Consider the following 12,416-nt stretch of genomic DNA (forward strand, 5'->3'; position numbering starts at 1 on the left):
ATACCTCAGCGAATACATCATGTATTGCATTGAAACTTTACACACAGGCTCCCATCTATTTAACCTTCTTAATAATCAAGTAAGATAACTCTATCTTTTATAATATAATTTTTGCCCCTTTATTATGCGAGTTAGAAATTCTGGTTAAGGTCTTGCATGTTAGCACACATAGGATAATATCTCAGCAATTACATGATGTATTGCATTGAGACTTTATACAATGGTATTCAACCACCCAACTTAATTGAATAACCAAGTTAGATAACTGTATTTTGCAAATAATGGCCCTATATTATTAGACTTAGACATTTTTTCATTGCGTCCTATATACCATATTAGAGATTAAAAGATTTTTTTTTTCCTCCAGTTTTACACATATTTTTATTCCCTGCGTCTACATACCCTCTAGCGTCTAATTCAATGATTTACAGTATTTTTCCCTACATCCCTAAGATACAGTGAAAAGTGTTTGGACTGCTGTTGGCTACTTGCGCATTAAAACAATGAAGAAGAAAATACTTCTTGTTTATTAAAATTTAAGACGGCTATGTATTTCACTGTGTTTACTATTTACTTTTGAATACATAATAAATGTTCGGTTTTTAATTTAAAAAAACAAAAACAGTTTGATTTCATTTTGTCATTTTTGTTGCCATGGTAAGTTGGTACAGTGGAAACTCACTAAACCGGATCTCCACAAAACCGGAATCCTCGGGATACCAGACTTTTTTCAGAGTCCCGGTTTTCCCCTTCTATTTTTAATGTAAACAAATCCCTACAAAACCGGAACCCCGGAATTCCAGATACCGGACAAAAAATCGAGAAAATTTGTTAGTTGTCAATGTAATTTTACCTCACAAAACCGGACGTTTATTTGTTCAAACATGTCAAAATAATTTTGTGTATTAAGAATTTGCGAAAATAATTTTGTGTATTAAGAATTTGCGAATCGCGTGTCACTTTGTTTTGACAGCCGGTGCGTCGTTAAATTTTACACCTGTGATGTTGTGTTAACTCGATACTCGATAATGATGATTGCGCTGTGGATTGACTGTCGCACGATAATCAAACTTGTGAAAAGAAAATTGATTGAAACATTAATTTGTTTGTTGCAGAAAATAAAGAACTAGAAATGGTTATTTAGTGATAATTTTGGAGGGTTGTTTTATGTAAAGACTTCTATGATTGAATCAAATTAGAGCGGTGCGTTAATTAAACTATCAAACATACTAAACAAGCATTAAATTACGCGAGTTTTTTTTTTTCAAGACTTGGAAAAAAGATGATTACCGTAAATGACTGGGTATTAGACGCACTTTTTTCCCTCAGATTTTGATGCAAAAAAATGCCTGCGTATAATACCCAGTAACAATTTTTTGAACTTTTTTTCTGAGGTCAATTTCTAGCCGAGAGTTTGTTTAGATTTATGTAGAAAGGGATGTTACTCGCGTCATATTGATCGAGTATATACGGGTTAAAACGGCACTTGAAGATCGGGATACGGTATATCGTAAGACGTTTATAATTTCAATAAAAATATTTTTCGATTAAAGTTACGATAATTCACCTAAGAGTTCGTACACTCTAAATATTTGGACACCCATAATTATTTCCCAAATACATCAATCATAACTTTCATAGTTACCAAGTTTCACAGACGAAGATTATTGATATTTATCTTAACAATGCCTGGCTAGATTACCTAACCGTATACACCACTGTGACAATTTAATTAGTTACTACCCATCCTAAACGATTTATTGCCTGTTGAAAAGGAAGTGTGATATATTTATTTGAGGATTAAACAAACAACAAGGGCAATCAAGGGATTAAGAAAACATCGACATGGCATGTTTGTAAAACGATCTGCCAATAAGCTTTCAAACTTGTACCACACTTATAGACTATATGAAGCAATAATCGTACATTAATCCTGCATAGCAATGTCCATGCTCTCCACGAGATCCTCGTGGGTATAACTGTAAGTTATGTGACGTCACACAGTGTGACTCTTTGATCTGAAGCCGATAGAATGTGTTTATTCAGTTCAGTGCATGTATAAAATGGTGTTTTAATTAACTTCATGAAGGATTTACACTTATAGGCGTAATAAATAAGTTTATGACCATTGATTACTACGGATAAATTAATAAGTGGTAAAAACCAAACATGAAGAAAAAAGGCAGGTTAAACAAACATGTAAATAAAATGTAAAAATGATAATTTTCTATGTATTTGGAGAGCGAAAAAAATAATTAATTTATGGTGTCCGAACTCTTGTGAATTACGGTATTCAATATTATTTTGAATAATAAATTGAATTAAACAATAATCAAACTTACATATAAAAAACAAAGTTGGGCACTGTCAAAATATTTTTTGCATAACATAACTTTTCATTCTCGACAGTATGGTTGTATGGTTTTAAAGATAACCATCGGCATTTTCACGATTTTTTTTTTTTGTCACTGTCAACAAACATGGTGGCTGAAAATGCCGGACGATTTTGACATTTTTTCTATGCGTCTTTTAACCAAAAACATAGATTAAAAGTTTTTTCTCGGATTTTTCACATATTTTTTTCCCTGCGTCTAATACCCCCTATCGTCTTATACCCAGTCATTTACGGTATAAAAACGCAGAAATGTTTAATTATGCATATTACTTTTGCATGTGCTTTAATCATGTCTGAACCTCCGTCTAAACATCGGAGAATTGAACGGTCCCTAGAGGACAAAAGCCTTTTAAGGTTAACTCAGTTAATATTTTGAGTAAACTTACTCCGTACATCAAATCCTCACTAAACCGGAATCCTCACTAAACCGGAAATTTTGCCCAGTCCGGACCTTGTCCGGTTTAGTGAGTTTCCACTGTATTACTGTATTGATTTGTAGTAACTTATATGATAAGATTTTATATTTTATTTTGACCTGCCAATCTGAATTTTTGCTATTTTGGGAGATTTTTTTTTCAACATCCAAAAAACTCCTCATTCCTTTGTGCTTAACCGCTCTGCAAACTAGTCTGATAATGATAGTTTTCATTGGATTGTCTGTATTGGCTATGTGCCTTTAAGTACATTTTCAGTAAGATTTCAAAACTAGGTGTTGATTTGACAAAATGAAATTACAGAATGATGATTATTTTCCATTGATGACAAAATTACTTAAAACTTAAAAGATATGAAAAATAAACCGGGACAAAGTAAAAATTGTTGATTGGTAGACCAAGTATTGTCTGCACAATTGCTGAGAACAGTTTGTCTTAAGACCATGAAATCAGCTGAAAGTTGCCTTTGTCCAGTAGATGACCCTTATTGTTGTTAAGGCCAAAGATCAAGGCCACAACAGTCTTATGAAAACAATTGTTTACAGTTTGACCTAGTACCATGAAACTTCAGAGGGTATAATGTTTGACCAATATCTCTTGTTAAAGAAGTCTAAGTAACAAACAATATCTCGCCTGACTGTGGTAGCATGGTTGTTTGGGATGTTGCAGGTACATCGCAAAAGAGAGTGTGGCAGAAAACATTGTTCACCAGAGTGTGACAGAAGAAATACGTAAACTAACAGATGGAGTGCCATTCATACGGAAGGAAGAAATATCCAAGAGATATGAGAATTACCAACAGGCACGCGCCAAGAAGAAAGAAGCCCTTCTTCTAAAGTTAACTGAAGGTTTGTGCTATTTTGACTCAACAATGAATATAAGTTCTGTTGTTTCCACATTTAAGAAAGAAAATAAAAGTCTTTCATGCCTACTAATTAGAATTGTACATTGAAAAGCAATCGATGAGGGTTGGGTTGTGCGCATGGTGCTGAATTGTGTTTCTTAGATATTACAACATTATATTATTCACTATTAATGGCTCTTTTTTATGCAAGAGTGTGGTCTTGTGTTGTGGGGGAATCCGGAGGAAACCCCCTTGTCCGGCTTGGTGACCACAAACCAAACATATATTCGCCCAGGCCGGGAATAGAACCTAGGTTGCCTAGGTGAGAAGCAAGTGAGCTTATGACTGCGCTAACCGGACAACCTAGTGTGTTTGTTACAGCAGAGCCGTCGGAGGAGCAGGTTGCCGACATCAGGAAAGAGTTGACGGCCCTGGAGGAGGCTCGACCTCATAACCAGCAATCACTTCAAACTGACATGGAAACAATCAAGGAGCTGCGAGGTATGATCTAGAAATATTGAAGGCCTAAACACAAAGTAACCAGGTTGATATAAATTGTTGTTTTTTTTTGGGGGGGGGGGATGAGAATAGTAAATTGTGTTTTTTGGCGTTATCAAGAAAATAACCGCTGAGATTTGTGTGATACGTGCCATTGTTATACTCCTGATACTACTGCTGTTGTGTAGAATTTTAACCTTGGCCGAAACTAAACAAAAGTTATACACACATGATTAGCAAGGCCTGTAACTCTGGCTTTAATAATTGTTAAGTAATGCCTCTTATTTGCTTATTCATATTTACATTAACAAAAATAAGACCACAATTTCAGGATTGCTCATATGTTAATCTAACTAATCATAAATTTCACCAAATTAACACCATTGGCATCTCCCTTGTGACTTACAGCTATTGTTATTTTGATTCATTGTAGTTTTGGTTGTTTCCAATCATTGCAAAGGAATATAAATGATCATGCTTCTAGCCAGTCATTTTAAATGTTCTCATATTTCAGTGTGTTTATATTGGCAGGTTCTAGTGTGGTACAGGTACAGGTTAAGGAGGTGGATGTGCTAGAGGTCACCGACAAATACGGGGAAAGACTTGTTGGCATGAAAAGATTTGGTAGTATGTATCCTTGAGAGATTAAGTTTGATGTTACTTCACCAAGATGCAGTTCATTTTTAGCTCTACTGGCCAAAGGCCAGAAGAGCTTACGCGATGGTAATGTGTACGTAGTATGTGCGTCAGTGCATCCGTGCGTCTGTAAACAATTGCTTCAGTTTTGATTGTATCTCGATAAAACTTGTATATACAGTATTTAGATATCCATCAGAGCTTGGTTCCTTTCGAAAACCAGCCAGATCCGCCCATGCATGCCTAGGTTATGGGCCTTGAAAGTTTTAAAGAAATGCTATTTTTAGCTAACCTATTTTTAGGCAAGTCTGCATGACTGAATTTGTCTATTTTTAGCCAAGTTTACATGTAAAGTCAAGTCTAGGATAAAAGGGAGACAACTTGCTTTTTAGCTCACCTTAGCTGTAGGCTTAGGGTGAGCTATTAGGATCGATGATTGTCCGTCATGTGTCGTCCGTCCACACTTAGTTTATTAACACTCTAGACAGGGCTCAAATTTAGCACTCGCACACTCGCAAAATGCGAGCCAAAATCTGAAAATGCGAGTTGAATTTAAAGACACTTGGAAAAATTTGTGAGTTCAAAATTTGCAGAAAATATGCAATCCTTGAAATAGTTATGAACATAATCGGTTATCAATTCCTGCACAATAGATATAAAACTAAGTTTAGAAATGCCTACTTTCGTTTTCCGATAAACACACAGAAATTGATGACGTAGATTAACGCTATACGCAAAGGCAGGTACTTGTTACTATTTGGCAGGTACTCGTTACTATCTAGTTCTGTAGACTGGTCTTTCGTTTCCATTTTTGGCAGAAATTGATGATGAAGATTAACGTTATGCGCAAAGGCAGGTACTTGTTACTATGTGGCAGGTACTCATTACTATCTAGTTTTGTAGACTGGTCTTTCGTTTCCATTTTTGGTGGCGGTATTTAGCGATAATCATATCGAGACACAGTCTTGTATAATGATGACAAGCAAAAGTTTTTTTTACGTGTGTTTTGATTTAAAATCACTGACGGCTGATGGGGATGATCAATCAGTTCCCAAAAAGAAGCAAAAATGAAAAAATCAGTCAGTTAAAACTAGGGATGGCAACGAGTAGTAAAATTAATACTCGAGTACTCGGACGATCGTTCGATCGAGTACTCGGGTACTCGATTAATTGGAAAAATTGAATATGTGTTCGCAAAGACAAGATTGTGTATACATGTATCGTTAATGACGTATATTGTGCGTTGGTCGTATTATTGGTCATTTTCACCTTTAAAGTAAACTTTCGTTACGTATTTTAACAAAAAAATGATAAAAAAAGATAACGAATGTTGTTTCAGGCTTTTAATTTGTCTTATTCGTTTCATTTTATACAAGTATGCACTGCAGAAATGAACAACAACCAGAATTACAATGAATGAAAATTAATAGCATACATAAAAATAGTGAACAAAATTCAATATGACGTTCAGTTGTTCACTCTACAATTATTATTTTTTAAAATGATAGTTTTTCGTACAGTGTAATTGTTGTTTACCTCATAAATATTCATAATTCTTGATTTAAAATATCAACCAATCAATTGTGATAATCATTGCAAAAATAAGTAAAATACGCCCATTAAGAAATCAACGGTCGATACTCTTTCGCTCGTTAGCGTTCATTGTTTGGTGAAAGGTCTCTAATTGGTAAACAATATAATTGTGTAGGTGAAAGTACCGCTATCAAAGCTTCACTAATTGTCATCAGTGCTATTTTAAAATAGGGGTCCTTTGTTGACAGTTGCAACTATCACAACAACTTTCAATTAATAAATAATTGATTGAGGTCAATTGTGTACACAGCGGGGATTAGTGGGACCGTAAATTGTCCTCTTGGCAACTAACCAGATCTGATATTTTGTCTGTAAATCGTGTATTTGGTGATTTTAATAGATTTTTTTTTAATTTTTCCGAGTACTCAAGTAGTGATTTGGTACTCGAGTACTCGGACGTTCGATCGAGTACTCAGGTACACGTTGCCATCCCTAGTTAAAACTGTTTCGAAGTGGAAGAGGGAGTTCCTCAGTACGTACTGTCATTGTTACATAATATAATACAATATCATGATAATTCATTAAAACAATTAAACTATACCTTAAATCATTGTTTTCCATACAAAATATATTTTTTCCGGGAAAACACAAAGGTTTGCCTTAAAAAATGCGAGTGAGTGTCTGGTTTTTGCGAGTTGAAAATTAAAGCACTTGCAAAAATTTGCAATATCAAAAAAAGTTAAATTCAAGCCTGGTCTAGGGGCCACATTTTTGCCTCAATTGTCACGAAACTTGGTCAGGAGGTTTGTCCCAGTAATTACTCGGACGAGTTCGAATATGGATCATCTGGGGTCAAAAACTAAGTCACAGAGCCCAAATATGGAAAAACCTTGTTTACACTCTAGAGGTAATATTTTCAGCCCAAATATCCTGGAAATTTGTAAGTAAGGTTGTTTTAATGATTTCTAGCTCAAGTTCGAATATGGGTCATATTTTCCACAAGGCTCATACCTTTGATATTTGTTGTGGAGCATCATATGATGACTGTCTAGCAAAACAATGCCCCTTGGGCCAAAGCTGGCCCCACCCCTTTTGACCTTCTTTTTTATTTTTAAAGCTACAGCAATGATATTTGGACCATGTGTACAGTTTTGCAAACGAGCATCAATGTTGTACTCGGATGACCTTGACTTTGACCTTTTGGCCAACTTTTTTTATTTTTAATGCTACAGAAATGAAATTTGACCATGAGTACAGTTTTGATAGCAATTTTTTTTTGTCAGATGACCTTTACTTGGCACATATTAAAATAGTTCATGCAACTTATCTGCTTACATCTTTTTCTGTCCTCATATGTTGAACTTGCAACGTTTTCAGGTAACCCAAACATAAAACGTGAACTATATGTTTGTTGCCTTTTACCCATACATACATGCTCTGGATTGAAAATGACCACAAGGGCCATGCCAGTAGAGCATAGGCCCTTATGGGCCTCTTGTTCATAAATGTTTAAACAGATACTAGTTTTTACTGACCCAGACAAATTGCAAACAGCTATGTTGATAATTGTAGAGGTTTGGATAATGAGCTGACAAATGACATCATACTTTGGCAAGCTATACGGGACTTTTACAATCAGTCAGATGCATCCTGTTTGGCAGTATGTTTAAATGAATTATGAAATGCTTAGTTCATGTTCTAAAAGAATATTTGACAGTGTTTGAAATAATTTATTAACAAGGTTATTTGAAGGATACTTTTTGCTACTTTTTTCCGCAGGCAGGTGGCGTGAACAATTTTTGTTTTGGCTGTAACTTTGCCATGCAAAGAGGGATAATTAGCACATGTTTACCATGACTAGACAATGTGTCGCTTGCAAGAGCCATTATCTCTTGGTCAAAGGTCAAGGTCATGTTTTAGGATCATCGGTAAAGAATCCTTGTATTTTGGCTTGTCCAAGCTATAACTTGGCCATGCATTGGGGGATTTTAGAATAATTTTGCCATGAACACACAGGTCAAGGTCACACATACATTTAAACACAGTTAATCAGAAGTTGTCGGAACAGAGATAAAAACTCTGGATTAACAATATTGCGGATTGAATATTATTAAAAAATTATTAGAAAATGACAGCATTGGCGAATTATTGGTGATGTAAATATTTAGTTGTGAAGATTGCAATGTCAGCTACACTTTACCAACATGTTGCTTTGTTCAGTATGCATGCACTGAAAATAAACGAAGTTAACTCAGTATTGTTCGGACTAGGTTTTTAAATATTAATGTGATGTCTTGCTTGCACCGCTTAACACCCTACGCTTTGAATCTAGATATCCTCCTGGGTTGTTTACCAGGCCCTTCTACAAGCGGTTGAGATAGACATTTCAAATGACAATTAGCCATTATGTACAAAATACTACACCCAAAATAAATTGCTTATTATCTGACATGATGTTTGTTACATACACATGCTTATTTTCATTCTTAAACAAGTGCTAATGCACAATTATAATCATAATCACTTCAAACGGATGTCCATGTGCTATCGTTGTATGGTGTGAAAACTTTGGGCTCACTGAGTTTAAAACAATGATTGATAAATAGGTGGGAAATACCGAATCCGGACTGTATTTTTAACTTCGAAATAGCAATAATTTTGAAATAGGGATTTTGGATAATTGATGAAAATTAACAAAGAACAAATAAAATTGAAACTGAGAAATAAATTTGAAATAGTGATAATTTCTGAAAAACAGAGTTCAGATTTATGGTCTTTGAATGTATAGGTCATGCCTCAAAATTCCTTGTATTTCATTTTTGTCATGACTGTTTCTCGGTCATGCATTTCTGGAATACAAAATAACTTGGCACACATTTTCACCATGACAAGACCGTGTGTCACTAGCATCACTCATGTCGGTATGATAAACGCAAAGGTTTTTGGTCGGAATGAGTGCTCTTGTGTTAACATTGGGAATTACAGCATATTATAGTATTTGTAATTTGAGTTCATTGCCCCAAAATTGCCATATGTTTACAATGCTATATGTTACAGCTGTGCTGACGGAGAGCCATGTACGCAGAGCCAACTGGATCCTGGAGGTGTTGTCAGCTATTAAGGTTGTGGAAACATTCAAGATGCTCAAGGTACCCTGTTTGGGCTCGATGACTGTGTTATGACTAGTACCATATTTTTTCTATGATTTTGAGCCACTTTGACTTTTGTTCTGACTCAAATTTTAATTAGTGATGACTGCAAAATGTCAACAAATTGTCATTTGCTTTGCAGATTTAAATACAGGAAATAATCACACTCTTAATTGTTTAATCATCTTCAAGCAGAATCTTCCTATGTCGGTCAGAATTGGGTTTGAAATTAGTTTTAAATTGTGAATTTGATGTTCCCTGAATTAATAGTTAAAGAATAAGTAAGCATTTATTCAAAAGGATTTGTTTGTTTGTATGTTGTGAGCCCACATGTCATGCTGTTGTGTACATCCAGTTGCTGCGGAACCGGGAGAAAGAGATGGGTCTGCCATATCTCATGGACCAAAAATCCCAGAAACGTATAATCTATGCTCTTATAGAGGAAGGCCGCCTAAATTCCTATACCCTACGCTTTACTATGAATGAACGGGTTAAAGAGGTGTGTAGTTAATATTTTTCGCATCTTTGTACATTTACTCTTTTTTGTTTCTCATAGACATTTCAAAATATAAGTTGGTACTGGTTAGCGACCTATTATGCGCCCGTACCAATTTTTTGCCCACCCAGTTAATTTCTGTCAAAACGAAATATTCTACACAAATCAGTCTGGCGTTCATTGCGGCATCTTTTTTGACAGATATCAGCTGGGGTTTTTTGCGTTCAAATGTAAGAAGTATGTGGAATTCGACCCGAATAAAAATTGTTTACACTTCTGACCTTGTAAGTTGCACGTGGGGATGACGTCATCACGCGCTCGCTCATTTGCATGAGGCTCTGTCTGGATTTATAGCTCATCTGAGCACTTAATGAAACTTGGTTAGAATCTTACCCTCAATAAAATCGTGGACGATTTCAATATTGGGTCATCTGGAGTTAAAAACTAGGTCACAAGGTCAAATTAAAGGAAAAGCTTGTTAACACTCTAGAGGTCACATTTATGACTGTATCTTCATTAAAGTTGGTCAGAATGTTTATATTAATAATCTTTCTGTCAAGTTTAAATCTGGGTCATGTGGGTAACCTGAGTTCAAAAACTAGGTCACGAAGTCAGATCATAGAAAACATTGTTAAAACACTGTTGAGGCCATATTTTCTACTTTATATTTTCTACTTTATCTATATGAAACCTGGTCAGAATGTACTTATTACAGCAAGGTAATTGAATTGAATCAGGTGAGCGATACAGGGCCTTCAGGGCCCTCGTGTCAACCAGGTTTTCACATAGGGAAACCTGGTTATTAGAATGGCGAACGTCGTTGTTCAGGCGGGCGGGCGTTGTCAAACTCACCTATGAAACTGAATAACTTTAGTAAGGGTTGACATATCTTGACCAAACTTGGTCTATAGAAAGAGTTTATGGGTACCTTTCATGGGATTGCATTTGGGGTCAAGGTCAAGGTCACTGTTACTAAAAATAGAAAAACGGTTGAAACTGAATAACTATTGTTAGGGATGACATATCTTGACTAAACTTGCTCTATAGGAAGAGTTTATGGATACCTTTCATTGGAATGCATTTGGGGTCCCTAGGGTCAAGGTCAAGGTCACTGTTACTAAAAATAGAAAAACGGTTGAAACTGAATAACTTTAGTTAGGGATGACATATCTTAACTTAACATGGTCAATAGGAAGAGTTTATGGATACCTTTGATGGGATTGCGTTTAGGGTCCCAAGGGTCAGGGTCACTGTTACTAAAAATAGAAAAACGGTTGAAACTTAATAACTTTAGTTAGGGTTGACATATCGTGACCAAACTTGGTCAATAGGAAGAGTTTATGGATACCTTTCATGGGAATGTGTTTGGGGTCCCTAGGGTCAAGGTCAAGGTCACTGTTACATAAATAGAAAAACGGTTGAAACTGAATAACTTTAGTTAGGGATAACATATCTTAACTTAACATGGTCAGTAGGAAGAGTTTATGGATACCTTTCATGGGATTGCGTTTAGGGTCCCAAGGGTCAGGGTCACTGTTACTAAAAATAGAAAAACGGTTGAAAGTGAATAACTTTAGTTAGGGTTGACATATCGTGACCAAACTTGGTCAATAGGAAGAGTTAATGGATATCTTTCATGGGAATGTGTTTGGGGTCCCTAGGGTCAAGGTCAAGGTCACTGTTACTAAAAATAGAAAAACGGTTGAAACTGAATAACTTTAGTTAGGGATGACATATCTTGACTAAGCTTGGTCTATAGGAAGAATTTATGGAGACCTTTCATGGGATTGTGTTTGGGGTCCCTAGGTTCAAGGTTAAGGTGTCTGTTTCTAAAAATAGAAAAAAGGTTGAAACTGAATTACTTTAGTAAGCGTTGACATATCTTGACCAGACTTGGTCTATAAAAAGAGTTTATGGATACCTTTCATGGGATTGCATTTGGGGTCCCTAGGGTCAAGGTCACTGTTACAAAAAATAGAAAAATGGTTCAAACTGAATGTCTTTAGTTAGGGTTGACATTTCTTGACCAAACTTTGTCTATTGGAAGAGTTTACGGATACTTTCATGGGATTGCGTTTTGGGGTCCCTAGATTCAAGGTCAAGGTCACTGTTACTGAAAATAGAAAAATGGTTGAAACTGAATAACTTAAATTAGGGTTGACATATCGTGACACAACTTGGTATAAAGGAAGAGTTTATGGATACCTTTCAATGGATTGCATTTGGGGTCCCTAGGTTCAAGGTCACTGTTACTAAAAATAGAAAAACAGACACAGGCTGAAGTTCTTCTGTCAATCATTAAAAACCTGGTTTCGTCGCATTGCGACGTTTCTTGTTTAATTTTCATTACACCTTGCACTATCAGACCACATTATTGATTTGTCATTTTAAAGTATAAAACCAATGTTAAATTATACAAATACCATAAATT

At 35.6% G+C, this 12,416-nt stretch overlaps 1 protein-coding gene across 8 annotated transcripts in view; it reads left to right on the forward strand.

Annotated features, from left to right (window-relative positions):
• LOC128218102 (general transcription factor 3C polypeptide 1-like) overlaps nt 1-12,416 on the forward strand; it is a 303,630-nt gene that overhangs the window by 31,232 nt on the left and 259,982 nt on the right. For 7 of the 8 annotated variants that reach the window (XM_052925645.1, XM_052925643.1, XM_052925648.1 and 4 more), the window contains exons 11-15: nt 3,499-3,677; nt 4,055-4,174; nt 4,703-4,798; nt 9,398-9,489; nt 9,845-9,988. In XM_052925645.1, coding sequence (XP_052781605.1) covers nt 3,499-3,677; nt 4,055-4,174; nt 4,703-4,798; nt 9,398-9,489; nt 9,845-9,988 — 631 coding nt within the window. The remainder of the gene's footprint in view (nt 1-3,498; nt 3,678-4,054; nt 4,175-4,702; nt 4,799-9,397; nt 9,490-9,844; nt 9,989-12,416) is intronic. The other variant, XM_052925646.1, reaches the window with a different exon arrangement.

The sequence above is a fragment of the Mya arenaria genome, chromosome 14, assembly GCF_026914265.1.
Source record: "Mya arenaria isolate MELC-2E11 chromosome 14, ASM2691426v1".
In the NCBI taxonomy this organism is placed as follows: domain Eukaryota; kingdom Metazoa; phylum Mollusca; class Bivalvia; order Myida; family Myidae; genus Mya; species Mya arenaria.